A 14,869-nucleotide genomic window follows, 5' to 3' on the forward strand; every position below is an offset into this window, starting at 1 on the left:
CAAAGTTCCAAATGGAGTTGTTGATGTAGGGTGAAATGCTGGCATTAGGCGGTCACAGATGACTGCGCATAACGTGCAATAGATGTTCTGTGCCAAACATCACTGGTAGTTGTGTTGGCAGAATTGAGTCATGTGACAAGTTTCGTGCAAGCAATAGTAACACCTGCAGATGAGATAAAGTAGCAAGTGGAATATAATTCAATGCAACGGAGTAAAACTGGTGTCCCTTCTTTACAAAATGCTCAGGGAAATGTAACACATATGCTGCATTTAAGCTACTATGACAAGTGTAGGTTATCCCAAAAATGAATATAAATGTAATGGAGTAAATGTGGGTACTTATTACAACCTACTTCTGATTTTAACATACTGGGTTAACTGTAACATTGTGAAATAAGGACCATGACAACGACTTAAGGTATTTAAAGATTTTTGTTCAAAACATTTAAACAAAATAGCTGTGGTTCTGCGCAGTACAAGACGATACTAACAATCAAACATGTATAATAATAAAATTGAAAAAAAAAAGTGCAAGTACTGTGCAAATGGACAAAAATGTATCTCCCGTTATAGGACATTTTATATCCAGATAGCAATAAATATCCCATTATAGGATTTTTCAAAATGACTTCATAAATGTCAACTTTCTTCAACTGATCTTTTCTCCATTTAGTCACAAAACATGTCTTATATAGAAAACACAATAACATGAATAAGAGGTGAAAATTTAATAAAACAAACATCATTCTAAATATCTGCTGGTACAACCACTTTTCAAGGAATGCAATAGAGTGAAAAGAATGTACAGTCCCCTCCAAAAGCATTGGAACAGTGAGGTCTATTCCTTTCAAATCAAATCATTGGGATTTCAGATCAAAAGATGAGAAAAACCTTCAAGAGCCCAGCTTTTATTTCCTAGCAGTTACATGGCGATGTGTTAAACAGCTCAGGACCGAGCGCGTTTTGATTGAAGCCACCCGCTTTTCAAGTAGTCAAAGTATTGGCACAGACATGATTAAATTAACGTGAATAACATGAAATATTTGGTGGCATAACTGTTACTTTTCAGTAACTCCGTCAAACCTGAGATGTGTTGACTTAACCAGACTGTTGCAGTCTTCATTTGAAATGCTTTTCCAGGCCTTTACAGCAGCCTCTTTCAGTTTGTTTGTTTCTGGAGGTTTCTCCCTTCAGTCTTTTCTTTAGGAGGTGAAATGAATGCTCTTTTGGGTCCAGTGATTGACTTGGCCATTCTGAGACCTTCCATTTTTGCCCCCCAATGAAGTCCGTTGTTGTGTTAGCAGCGTGTTTTGGGTCATGTTGCATGATGAAGCTTCTCTCGATTAGTTTGAATTTTAGTTTGAATTAGTGCTGTCAAGCGATTAATTTTTAAAACCAACTAATTGCAAAAATGTCCACAATTGATCACGATTAATCGTACTTTCCAACAACAATGTTTTACGAAGTTTGAAACAGATATTTTCTAGAGTAAAATCTTGGAATTAATGTGGAAAAAATATATATATATTTTGATTCAAAGACTGTTCTTTAATAGCTTTCTTTGATCATTGAATACAATTCTCTACCTGTAAAATACAAATGTTGAATGATACACCAAAGACGTACAACTAATATGGTATTTGAACTTGGCTTTGTAAAGTGCGCACATTATTGTGGATTTCTCCAATGAGCTGTCCAGTCACTTTTAAAGTAAAACTACATAAAAGTTCGTCTTTGCGAGAATGACTACCGTAGTCTTAAATTTGGGTGCAAAGTGAGCAGAGGTCAGCTGCCAAGGAAGTAAATAAAATTGAGTTAACTGAGTTAATTTTTTTTAATGCATTATAAAATTTAAATTAATCTCCATAGTTAAGTCTTTAACTTTGACAGCCCTAGTTTGGACATAGGTAAATTGCCCGACAAAATGGTTTTGTAGACTTCAGAATTCATTCTGCTGCTACCATCATGAGTGACATCAAGACTTGTGAGCCGTTTCCAGAATCCCAAGCCATGATATGACTCTCACCATGCTTCACAGATGAGCTTGTGCGTTTTGGACCAACAGCAGATTTCTTTCTCATCAGTCCATAAAACTTTGTTCCAGAACTTTTGTGGCTCATGTCTGTAATTCTTTGCAAAACCCAGTCCTGAGGATTGTGGCAGTGATGTCACTGACTGTTGTCTTTGGGTGTTTCTTCACAGTTCTCACAATGGTCTGTCATCAACTGCCGTTGTTACTTTTGGCCGACCTGTCCGATGTCTGTTGCTCAGCACACCAGTAGTTGCTTTCTTTTTCAGGACATTCCAGATTGTTATATTGGCTATGCCCAATGTGTGTGCAAAAGCTCTGATTGATTTTTCCAATTCTCTCAATTTCAAAATGGTTTGCTTTTAGACAAAGACAACTTTCGGTAAGTGCATGGTAAGTGGTTGGGTTCAAACAAAAGGCACTCTGATCTCGATGTAAATGCCATTAACATAAAGCTGGAATTCTGAATTTTGGTCTCATATTCATCTTTTGGTCTGAAACCCAAATGTCTTCAGTATACAACAAAATCAAAGGAATCGACCTCGCCTTTCCAATCCTTTTGGAGGCGACTGTCTTTTTTTTTTTAAAGTCTAACATAAAACCTCTTAAAATAACTCGTTGCTTTTTTGGTTTCACGTATTTCAAAGGTTTACAGATAGGAAGACAAGCTGGTCAACTCTTTCAGGCTTGAGACACGATCTCTTCCATGTCCCAGTGTTCCCACGAGCACCGAAGATCTGCTCAGATGGAAAACTAGTCGCTGGGATGCACAGGTATTTCTTGGCAAGCTTTGCCACTAATGGAAAGTTGACCTCGTGCTGCCTCCACCATATGTGAGGATCTTCCTCAGGATCCAGGTCAGCTGTCTGCAGGTACATGGTGAGCTCCAGCTCAATGGATGCTCTGCTTGGCTTTGACGTGCCTTGGCTATTGGGTGCTGCCGCTTTCTTGAAGTAGCTGGACAAACTCTTCTTGGCTTTCTTGGCTGTCGGGAGCTCCGATTCATCCGTGGATGGTGCTGGAATGGAGACTGCTGGTGCTGCTTTTTCTCCGCCAACCACCAGCAGCTCTATTTCTGCAGCAGCTCTCGTCTTCATGAGGTCGATTCTCTCTTCCTTAATGTAGGCCGTTTTAAATCGAGGATCCAGGAGTGTCGCCATGTCAAGGAGCGTTTCAGTGGCGTTGTCGGCATATTTGTCGTGGAGGTAGTTGAGGATTCTCTCTTTAATGGTTCTAGTGAGTGGGGAGTCATCATCCTGAGACTTGAGAATTTGCTGCTTGAAGAGGTGTAGTACCGGTTTAACATACGAAACACTAACATACTCCTCCCCAGGAAAGGCATCTGTAAATTCCATGAGAGGGCTCAATGCCTTGTTCATGGATTCCAGAATTTTCATGTCTTGCCTGCTTGGGATCAGATGCCGCACTTTACTGTCTTCATGGAGGACCTGGGAAATGGATTCAAATGTTATTCATAGGGATGCACAAATGCCGCATTTTTTGGACACTGATTACTCTTGAGTACCACCAGTACAGAGTACTGGTACTAAATAATACTATAAAGTCTTGCAATTGTAATACATTGTATTACAAATGTATTTCCTTTTAACCAATTATTGTTCACCCATACTTTTCTTAAACATTTTAATGTCCAATTGCGTCTTTTTCTCAGTCTTGCCACACAAGTTGACTTAAATATAGCTTGTAACATAAAGCATTGCAATTAAGAAACTCCACAAATAACTGGTGGTTCTTTATCATTTCTATGAAAAAGGTGAATAGGCGGTGCTTTCTGTGAAGAAGTGGACTTGTCATCTCAAAAACATACAGACTTTGAATCTTGAGGTGACATAATGCCTCAAAGGCCCCTGTGACGTGAGGAAGAAACAGAGTTAAACGACACTTCTGAGACAGTTTTGGTGTCAAAGAGGTTTAATAGTAGAGGTACAATGATTAACAACTAATCGATTATCAAGTTAATCAATATCAATCATTATTTTGATGATCAAGTAATTATTTAGAGACCTTGTTTAATTTAAAATGGCCCAAATCTCCAGAATTTCAGCCCCTCAACAGTATCTATTCTTAGATTTCTGTAGTCCTGAGTGAAAGCTAACTGATTATCGTTGCGTCGAATCAACGTAAAGCATTTGCAAACATTTGATTTTAATTTGGAAAACAGTGATCAATATTTTTTTGTCAATTTTCTGACATGTTATGGGCCAAACCAGTACGTGTATCATAATTAATTTGTGCTTGTGCATTGCCTGCACTATAAACTTCAAAATAATGTCCTGTTTTTGAATAAAGGGACGGAGATTACAATTGTTTTTTTTGTTTTAAATTCGGATTCATTGATTCAATAGACAAACTAATAATAATAAAAAAAAAACTCAATCATTACTTACTATTATTATTACTCATAATTAAATTGTGTTTCACTGTTTTGTAAATATAATGGTGACTCACCATCAGTATCAAGTTGGGGAAAAATATGAAAATATTTGGACATACATCCCACTCGACAGTGACAATATGTTCATATGTTTCACTGGTGTCTGACGGACATACGTGCAAACATATTGTCACTGTGGGGCGAGAAAATCTCACCTCCAATTCCCCCCCCCCCCCCCAAAAAAAAAAAAAATAAAACAAAAAAACATCCCCATGTGAGGACTGACCAATAGTAATATTGATTTGTGGGGAAAAATAGGAAATTGACCAGATTTGGACGGAAGAGGGGCGGCACGGTGGCCGACTGGTCAGCACGTCCGCCTCACAGTTCAGAGGTCGTGGGTTCGATCCCGGCTCTGGCCTCCCTGTGTGGAGTTTGCATGTTCTCCCCGTGCCTGCGTGGGTTTTCTCCGGGTACTTCGGTTTCCTCCCACATTCCAAAAACATGCATGGTAAGTTGATTGGACTCTCTAAATTGCCCCTAGGTGTGATTGTGAGTGCGGATGTTTGTTTGTCTCTGCGTGCCCTGCGATTGGCTGGCAACCAATTCAGGGTGTCCCCCGCCTACTGCCCGAAGACTGCTGGGAGAGGCTTCAGCACGCCCGCGACCCTTGTGAGGATAAGCGGTATCGATAATGGATGGATAGACGGAAGGGGGTTTGGCTGGACCCCAGGGACATATTATATTTATAATCGAAGTATTGTACATGTGTATATGGGCCCAATATTTCAACACATTTATAAAATAGAGTATATTAGTAACTTATTATATTTTGCGTAGTTTGAAGGTAGAACAGCTCTATAAAAGTGAAGGTCCATTTACCATTTTCCCAGTAACCAGGACAAGATATATATTTTTTACTCCCCCCTCCTCCTGTTGAGCATAAACTAAACTGTGCCAAATTCCGTATTTTATTGCTGCTTTTTTCCACAGCTTTATTTAAATTTGTAATTAATAAAATATTCCCCGTTGCTATGCTCAAATAAAGCAAATACACAGAGGCAACCTAAGTGTTCCACAGAAAATTATGCATAATTCGCTTGTACACAAACGTACTTGTTTAACAGCTTTCTCCTGCTCGATGAACCTGCTGATCATCTGTTGTCTGGAACCCCATCTTGTGGGGCTCTCACACTTGAGCTGGTGAATGGGCAGGTCCAGGTCCACTTGAGCCTTGGCCAGGTCACGTCTTCTCTTGAATGAATTGGAGATGGTGCTCGTCACCTGCTTGCATACGTCAACTGCACGTTTCACATCCACTTGGGTTTGAAAAGATGGTGTTTTCAGGCTGTTCTCTGTTACACAGATAGGGGAAGGGGTAACTTTCTATTTGTTTAACATGTTTGGACAGGATAAGTACCATTAAGATAATGCTCCACTCACCTATTGCCAGCTGCAAACGGTGCCCAAAGCACTGTAACCTGTTCCACTCGTTCAAATGCAGTGCACTATTGCAATTAGTTGCACTATCGGTGGTCACACAGATGAGCATATCCTCACGCAGCTCCCAGGATTCAAGTACTTCTCTGAGGACGGTGGCCATCATCACCTCTGTGTGGTCTTCAGGGAAGTAGATCGTTTGTAAGCATCGGCTACTGAGGATCCAACCATTGTTGATAAAATGCACTGTTAGACTCATATACGGCTGTGTGACTCCGCACGTCCACAGATTAGTTGTCAGTGCGTAATATTCCACGTTTTTAAGTTCTTCAGTCACCTTTGCACGGCATTCTTCATACATGCGTGGCAGCTGGACGTCACTGAAGTATTTCCGATCTGGCATGTTGTATCTGGGGTCGAGTGTTTTGATCAATGCCCGGAAGCCCTTCTTTTCGACAGTATATGCCGAGGCCGTGTCTTCAGATATGATGAAATCACAGATTGCATCTGTAATTTCGCGGTGCCTGCGAGACTGCTCGTCATACGTGATACATTTGGTCAACGAATCTTTTCGTCCCTTTAGGTCTGTTTTTTTCGTTCCGTTACTCTGTGGTTGTGATGTGCCGTTTATGCTTTCTCGCAACCTCACACTCTCGATGTACAGTTCTTCATGTCGCGTTTTTAAGTGGTAGAAGAGATTTGACGTGTTCGAGTCGCTGGTAGCGATTTGACGGCGGCATGTTTTGCAGATGACCGTTTTCTGCTCGATGTCTGATGCTTTAAATCCAAACCAAAGCCAAACCATGGAACTACGACTTCCTCTCTTCGGCACCAACTCTTCCAGATCCTCCAACTCCTCCTTGGGCTCTCTTTTGACTTCAAACATTGCTAAACTCCCAGCGACTGCCATGTTGTTTGTATCCATGCCTCTCTAACAATGCCGGAAGTGAGTATTTGCGAGTGACGCAAAAAAGGCAGCCGTAAAGCGGTAGCGTTGCGGCAATTACATTATTCATTCAAATAATAAATACTTTCATTGATGATTGTACATACGTGAGTGTAGACACTGAAAAAATAACGATATAGTAAAGCGTAATATTTTACGCTCTACAATATATAGTGATGTTTAAATATAAGTCGTTCCGTGACTATGCCCGTAACTTAAAACACTCGCATCCTTCCTTATTGAAATGGAACGGAAATGCCAACAATTCATTCGAGCCCCCCCCCGCAAAAAAACAAAAAAACAAAGTGTAAGGTGTTTTATGATGAGGAAAATACCACTCTGTAATATTGCACTTTATAAAAACATCTAGTAATCAATAATAATAACGCCATATTAAAATAGAATGTAAAGTTTGTGCATTATGACTATTGTAACTCCTTCAGTATGCAAGACAGCCACCGGGCGGCAGTATAAGGCACTCATGCAAACAAACGAAGATGGGTTTTATTCGACTGCTGTAAGTGCAGTAATATTAGTTGTTTTTTGCAGAGTATTAGACAAAGAAATATATTCCTGCGAATATTGTTATAATATTGTGTCTTGCTGCACCATTGGTGTTTAAAGTGTTCTAATGCTTCCACAAGGATGCTATTCATTAGCCCATCTATGGCATTTCCCATTCTGTCTTTGCATTAAGCTAGCAGACTCAAAGGCAAAGTTATGTGGTTGTTTTACTACAAAATATGTATTTATCTCGTTGTTGTATTTATCAAATAACTTGAAGTCTTTTTTTTTTTGACTATTTATTCACTCTGCCAAACTGCTACTTGTTGTGAAGAAGTGAGCTGAGTTGGGTTCACTGGCACCATAGGACAGTGCATGCCCTATCTCAATTTTTTGCTCACAAGTAAAATAAAAAAATCTTCCAAACAACGACTCAAACCTCATACCTGGGGTCACTTATATCTCAAGGCATCTCTGTATATTGCACTTTTCCTCTACTGTCCACTGACAAAAGTACCATATGTTCAGCTACTTTTAGGTGCCAGTGTTGTGTGAAATGATTGGTCCAGAGTGTGTTTGTAGCTCCAGCTTGGAAGGTATTTCCTGATTGGTTGCTGTGAGCAGTGGGGGTCACTGTGGAGACCCTCATACAAGTGTGGTCTTTCAGTGGTTGGGAACAGTGCTTCGTTTTCATCTCACTTTCATGTGGAGCCTCTGAGGCAGAAGGACCTGCCGTGACTTGGGGCTGCAATGGCTATGCCCTGGTTTTACTGTCTGCATGTTGTATTTATATGTCTCCTATGTGGTGAGTTTCATTTTCTGTGTATTTATTTTATTGTTTTTATTGTGTTTGCAATATGACCTCTTTAAATTAGATAGGAGCGGTAATGTTGAGTGTGGAAGCAAACTATGTTCTCTTTTGGTGAAGTTTTTCAGTGTTTATCAGCATGTGTGAGATGTGCCTTGCTTTCTTTGCAGTAGCTGATTGCCTCCAGTCAAAGTCTGATCTCTGTGATTCAAGTTGTGCAGGTAGGAAAAATGTTTGTGGGAGTTTGCGTATATTGTATATTCATGATTTTGCTTAAAAAAGGTACATCTAAATTATATTAATCATTTCCAGAGCTGGGCATTTTACTAAAAATTGAGGGGTCCGTTTTTCGTTATCTGTCTGCAGCGTGGGTACCCTTCCGTTGTCCGTCATTTGCCACAAAAATTTTACCCGTCTAATAGACCTGTCCGTCAACAAGTCCGACTAAACTTTCTTTAGCACCCCCCAACCCCCCATCCCTCACTCAAATATGTCCCCTAAGCAACAACCACAGAAACCACAACTCACTAACTCATTATTTTCCTCCCCGCGTTCGCCATCAAAGCCTCGCTGCGAAAAATTGATAAGACTGGACTATGCTTAATCCGTCTATTTTGAATTTTTTCCCGTCATTTGTCAACCGTCAGCAAAACGGGCGACCGTCAGTGACGAATAGATGGACCGGTCCGTCACATAGACCGAATGCCCACCTCTGGTCATTTCTTTGAACAAGAACGAGAAATAAACAATTCCCTTCAAATCTCATCAATAATGTTGTTGTTCCTGCATGTCCTTCCTTAGCATTCTCTACCTCTGACATGTCCTATCAGAAAGGGGTGAGGTATACTTACAGGTATAAAACAACAATCACTACATCCCTGCACGACTCGAATGTCGGCAGAAATGGACTGGTACTGGACTGTGTGGTTGATATTGAGGCCATCTCCGAGTGTCATCTAATGATGCAGGTCAGATTCTGTCTATTTCTGTAATATAAAGAAAACTCCCTGTTTGTTGATTACTTACAATGAGGGAATTGTGCCATAGATAAGAAATCCACAGATAAAGCGACTTTCCCCTCAGAAGGAACATTCTGTGCCTCGGTTAAAAAATTTGAGGTAATCTCCAAATATACACGCTTATACATCCTTTCACCAGTTGATGTTCTCAATTCACGTGATGCCACAACAAGCCAGATCATGACATATGATACTTGCAGCCCTCGTTGTGTTTTTGGGTCCCGGTGAGCTCAGCTGGTGTTTTTGTTTCCCAGGCAGTCGCTGGAGAGAACACCCCTGAAGTTCTCCCTCCAGGGGGGAAAGGTCTTTACCCTGTGTATCCAGGAGGGGGAGCAGGTGTGGACGTTGAACATTAAAAGGGCATTTCTGAGCATGCTCCAGACCTCCAGCACAAAATCAAAAAATTCAGAAACAGAGGTGAGATCTAGTACTGTTTGAGTTTAGTGCTGCTGCGGACAATGTAGATCATAGTACACTACTGGATTATCTTGAACATTGTTTTTTTTTTATCAAGGGTACATCCCTTAGTTTAATCCTCCTTCCACCAAAGATCTTTTTAGTATCCTTGTAGGCCAATACTCTTCATCCCTTGTCCCTGTGTCTTAAGGTGTCCCCCAGGGGTCAATTCTGGAGTCTCGTGCATTTCTGCCTTTTCATGCTCCTGCAAGGAAATGTCTTCAGAATATTTCACATTTCATTCCATTTCCATGCAGATGACTTCAACTGTGGCAACTCCATGCAGCCTCTTTCAGACCATTTGGGAGGATGAAAATCTGGGTGGCAAATACTTTTCTCCAGTTTAATGACGGCAAAACTAAAGTCATTGTCTTCGGCCCTTCAAAGTCTAAAACTTCTATCCCCAACAACCTTGGTTCCCTTCCCTGCTATGTTAATCCCCATGCACCCAATCTAAGTGTTGCTTCAGGCTCCCATCTTAACCTGGACAAACAATCGAATTTGTTGTAAAGAGCAATCTATATAAATTAAGAGTAATTGTCAAATTCAAGTTTGTTCTGTCATACAATGACCTGGAAAAAAAAACATTCATGCATCCATAACATCACGTCTATTGTAACTCTTCATTACATTAGGTTAACGTGTAACTGATGAAATGTTCTCTGAGAGTATGATTATCTAACTTTGATCAAATGTTCCCACTTCAGACCGATGTGCATGGGACCTGCGCCAGCTTGTATGAAAGGCGAGGACGATTATTGTTAAAAAACAGATTTCTGAAACAATGCCAACAGTCAAGGCTGGCACATTTCTGGACTCATTCCGTAGCTGTAACAGGAGACACGGTGAGTTCATTCCCATTGTCTTTTTTGGGTAAAATAAATAATACATGAATAATAACAACAACAAAAAATAAAATACAGTATTTATACAGGCATGGCACCAGGATTTTTTCTCACCTGGGGACTTAGGGAGGCCTGACCGATATGCGGGGGAACTGAGAAAATAATCAATTTTTATCACTTCACTTTCTTTATAGTGGTTCTCGTATTTTCAATGAAAGGATGATAAACAGCACAAGTATTCTCAAAAAATAAAAGTACTTTTAACTGAGTTTAGCCAAAGTTCATTAAACAAAGCCTAATACAAGTGACCACCAACATCTTTAACTGAAGCGTAAGTTAATGAAAGATTTCCTATCGCCCTTCCCCTCCACTCTCAAACACACACTGGGTGCAGGTCCGGCACGAACATGGAAGCAGGGATTGGAATGTTACAGAATGGTTAGTTGTGAACTCGTTAATGTTGATATTAAACTTAATTAAATGAATACAAAAACATTTTAAAATGTAAAATAAAATGCTAGAGGGGTTAAACCAGGACTACACAAATTCCTAATGAGGTTAGAGCACCCCTTAGCATTGTAGTGTCATGCCTGTGTTTATATATTTCAATAAAGCCATGATTTTCCTGCATTTAAAATTTGGATGTGGCCAGGGCTGGCAACACAAAATATATATTTAAAACCCAAAATAGGAGTTTTCCCTTTCAGTGTGGGCCAGATGATCAAGCAGCACATGTACAAAGACTCATACTGCCCTGAGCATTTGACAATCTTGTGCAGTTGAGTGATCAGAACCAGCCTCAGTTGCTCAGTTTGAGCCAAGAAACACCTTGAATAAATGTGTTTGATTAATATACTAAAAGATTATTAAACTCCATTCTCGTTTGCCTTATCGACAGCCAGTGCAATCAGAGCTACGCTGTGTTCAGGCCTACGGCTCTGCAGTTATGGAAGAGGTCAACTGTACCGAAACTGTATCCATAACAATGTGGTCCCAGACTGCAGGGCAGGTGAAGACGCAAACTGAGTCAACTTTGCAGTTGCTCAGAGCCCAGTCAGGCACCATTGCAAGAGCAGGTAAGTGATGGAAATGGGGCCGCAAATTGAAATTCACTTCATGCACCACAGGGAGTGGAAATGACATAACACCGACGTGATGTGTAGTGTGTTACTACTCTGGCAGATTCTTTAGGTTTATGGACAAAAACTGACTTGCAGTTTGAGGACGAAGGAGCTGCAAGACCTGGAAATATTTTCTCTCCCCACCAAGTCAGCCAAACTACCAGAATGTTGTGTAGCATCACATCACGTCCACAAGAGGTAGGCTTAAAATGCAATACATTTCTGCGGAACCTCATGTCCAGAAGATGAATTTCCCTAACTTTTTTTTTAGTATATCATAATATCAGCTACACTAGTGATGTTTTTTATTTATTTTTTATTTATTTTTTTACACTCCTAGGTGTCACATTGGTTTCTTCAGTTGGCTTTTCAGCTTAGAGAGCTGACTCTACCGCAGCTCAAGACACTTTGGCAGGAAGCGTCTTTCAAGTGCCGCAATGACTGGTCAGTGTCGGTTAGCCTTCTTTTGGCATAACTTCGTTAAAACATAATATATCCGGTTCTTAATAACACTGTCTACATTGATACTTAAATGAGTCATTGTATGGCAATCAATCAGAAATCGACTCTCGGTGTTGTACCTCCGAAGTATCTGCTTGTGTTTACTAAACTTGTCCTTATTGAAGTGAACTCCACATTCCACACAGATAGCAAATGTTGATCTAATGTCCATTCACTGTTTGGGACAGGCAGCCCCTTTTGGATGCATTACCTGCTTGTGGCTCAGAAAATTGCATCTTACTACTGACTGACCTTATAAAGGGGAAAGAACTGGAGGACGAACAGGCTCATTCTTTCCTCACCACCATCGGCCTAATCCCTAACCCTTCGCCACGGATCATACACTCCCTCAATGTAGGAACGTCTGCATGAATTTTGGCTTCCGGTTTTCACCTATGAGATGAAATACATGTACAAAGTATTGTGATACCTGTATAATACAGATAAAATAACTGAGAATGTAGCTAGTTCCCACTTTGCATTTATTTGTAGGAATCTTTGTCCATTTATCCAGATTAATTAGTCAGAATTTCTGTTGTAGTTTATCCAGTATGTTTTTTATGGGGCTGAGTCAAGATTCTTATGTTGTGCTCCACCAAACTCACAGAAACGTGTATTCATTGGCCTTGTTTTGTAGTCTGGGGATCATTCATGGGTCATTCCAGAATTGGAGGACAATGTAGACACCAACATAAAAAAAAACTGACCAGTATTTCACATTTTTATATTATTCTTTCAAGAAAAAGAGGTAATAAAGCATCATATAATGAACGGTATACTTTTTATGAGCTATTTCATTTTTGATGTGTTTAGTTTGGCACATCTGTTACATATACTCAAACACACGAAAAACATAGTTTCAAAAATGTTGTTCGATAACTGCATTATACATAAAGACACTTACAGGTTGCAAATCAATATTAATTTTAGAGATTTTATTTAAGAAATGTAGTAAATGTTAACTTTGTTAGCTACTACGCTAACTTGTCAAAAAACAAACAAACAGCTATGAAATGAAAAAAATAATGATACTAATGTCAATATGAGCAACAGGGTTGCACTGATTTGAGTGTCACACCCCATTATAGCTGAAACCATTGAAGAACTATGAAAAATAGAAGAGACCTTAGGCGTACCCATGGTCAGAGCTATTACCTTGATTATGTCATTTCTGCTTAGTAATGCAGCTCACTTTTTCGCTTCCTCTAGTTGGCCCGCAATCTTTTAGTAATGGTCTTGCTTGTATTTTGAGAGACACAACTTCAGAGAATAATTACTACTAAAAGTAAATTAAAAAAAAGCCCTCCAATTCTGTAATGACCCTCACACTGAATTTTGTAATATATCTTGTTAAAATAAATGAGAATCAAGGGGTTAGTCTTAATCCCTGGTTGACTAATCGATTAGGAGATGTGTCTCAATGACTTTGTCCATCTAGTTTATATCGTGGGAAATCAAACTGTTTTTGCAGAATGAAAGCATTGAAACTCTCTGCTCTTTGTGAAAGACTTTAGTTAACATCCAAGAGGTGCGGTACAAGGCTCTGCTGGCTGGATCCACCCTGATCCATCAACTGTGTCAGCGCTCCACTACTCCCTGCATTGACCTTCCTCAAGTACAGGCCTTCATACAGACACTAGAAGTGTCCTTGAAGGAATGCTGTGAGCCACAATGTCCTGCTAAAGTGAAAGAGGTACAATAAATATTCACATTTATGTTTAATAAAAACTAAATGTACAGAATATACACTAAAATTCTAAATAATCCCATTTTATCTAACAGTTTATTTATGCAATGAAATCTGTGGGCAACATGGGCCTGGCTGCTTCAACCTTTATCCCTCTATTAAATCACTGTGGACTCAACCACTCAGCACCTTTGGAGCTGAGACTAGCCGCCATAAAGGCCTTCAGACGTTTTGATTGCTCAACTAATGTGAGTAAATATGACAACGTTTTGCACAAAGTGAAATTCCTCCTCATTTTCCGACATTTCAGGTGAACTACATTTACACGCGTTTGTGAGAGTGAATTTTATAAGTGTCTAAATCCATGCTTCATGACAGATCGAGGTGAGGAGGTGAGGTGGTTAGCAGGAGTCTGACATGAGTGACTGACAGCAGTTCCCCTTTTACAGAGGACTTTGCTGTTGCAGCTGTACCGCTCCTCCCTGGAGGATCCGGAGGTCAGAATTGCAGCATACCAGGAGCTCATGCGCTGCCCGGCTCAAGATGTGTTTGAAGCGGTGAAGGTGACCTTGAGAAATGAAAACTCCAGCCAAGGTCGGTAGATGATTCCTTGATAGAGAGAGACATATATATTTTCAAATATATAGAGTTATGCCCCTTTAACATACTTCAAACACATTTAAAGTTATTGAAACCTACTTAAAGTTATTAGAACAGACTTTTAAAAGTATTACTTAGCACCTGGTCACATTTTCTTGCCGGGAATGAATGAGAGGCTATCGTATAAGATCACTTTGAGGAAGTGAAAAGACTGTCACTCACAAGAGTGCTTGCTTCAAGCTGTTTGTTTGTCACCCAAAGTTTAAGTTTACTGTAAAACTGACATTAGACACATACATATTCAAACACCAACATGTTCAACCAAACCATGTTAATTCGCCCGTTGAAAGTCTGCTAGTTTAATGCTAACAAGTAATACGAAATGCCATAGATGAGCTAATACAAATGATCATAGATGTTATGGTAATTATAAACCTTCAAACTACTACTTTAACATATGGAGCAGCAACGCATACAAACAGAGCATACAACAATAATCACACTCAAAATGTCACTAA

General features: G+C 39.9%; 2 protein-coding genes across 6 annotated transcripts in view; one reads left to right on the plus strand and one right to left on the minus strand.

Moving 5' to 3' along the window:
• Positions 1–413: 413 nt before the first annotated feature.
• Positions 414–6,843, minus strand: LOC147140740 (E3 SUMO-protein ligase ZBED1-like). The gene is made up of 3 exons (XM_086044080.1): positions 5,868–6,843; positions 5,541–5,779; positions 414–3,477 (listed from the first exon to the last, which is right to left on the minus strand). Exons 1-3 carry the CDS (start codon positions 6,787–6,789, stop codon positions 2,671–2,673), a joined length of 1,968 nt encoding a protein of 655 aa, XP_085900206.1. The 5' UTR covers positions 6,790–6,843; the 3' UTR covers positions 414–2,670.
• Positions 6,844–7,260: 417 nt separating this feature from the next.
• apoltp (apolipoprotein lipid transfer particle homolog) overlaps positions 7,261–14,869 on the plus strand; it is a 56,316-nt gene continuing 48,707 nt past the window's right edge. For 3 of the 5 annotated variants that reach the window (XR_015088438.1, XR_015088439.1, XM_086043540.1), the window contains exons 1-13: positions 7,261–8,119; positions 8,293–8,343; positions 8,924–9,090; positions 9,170–9,240; positions 9,396–9,558; positions 10,305–10,442; positions 11,341–11,518; positions 11,625–11,761; positions 11,904–12,007; positions 12,253–12,418; positions 13,572–13,757; positions 13,847–13,999; positions 14,201–14,345. Coding sequence is in view for 3 of the 5 variants with exons in the window: in XM_086043540.1 (XP_085899666.1) it covers positions 8,065–8,119; positions 8,293–8,343; positions 8,924–9,090; positions 9,170–9,240; positions 9,396–9,558; positions 10,305–10,442; positions 11,341–11,518; positions 11,625–11,761; positions 11,904–12,007; positions 12,253–12,418; positions 13,572–13,757; positions 13,847–13,999; positions 14,201–14,345 (1,714 nt within the window). In the remaining 2 variants the exon portion in view is untranslated. The remainder of the gene's footprint in view (positions 8,120–8,292; positions 8,344–8,923; positions 9,091–9,169; positions 9,241–9,395; positions 9,559–10,304; positions 10,443–11,340; positions 11,519–11,624; positions 11,762–11,903; positions 12,008–12,252; positions 12,419–13,571; positions 13,758–13,846; positions 14,000–14,200; positions 14,346–14,869) is intronic. The other 2 variants (XM_086043538.1, XM_086043537.1) reach the window with 2 other exon arrangements.

This window comes from Filicampus tigris, chromosome 10, assembly GCF_054856515.1.
Source record: "Filicampus tigris isolate MCC_2025a chromosome 10, RoL_Ftig_1.0, whole genome shotgun sequence".
Lineage (NCBI taxonomy): Eukaryota > Metazoa > Chordata > Actinopteri > Syngnathiformes > Syngnathidae > Filicampus > Filicampus tigris.

Excerpts from the sequence above, each read along its gene's own strand:
- LOC147140740 (XM_086044080.1), bottom strand. The coding sequence starts at position 6,789 with ATGGATACAAACAACATGGCAGTCGCTGGGAGTTTAGCAATGTTTGAA. Across the intron at positions 5,780-5,867 it reads CCGTTTGCAGCTGGCAATAG|AGAACAGCCTGAAAACACCA; the intron begins GTGAGTGGAGCA and ends TCTGTGTAACAG. Across the intron at positions 3,478-5,540 it reads AGGAGAAAGCTGTTAAACAA|GTCCTCCATGAAGACAGTAA; the intron begins GTACGTTTGTGT and ends TCCATTTCCCAG.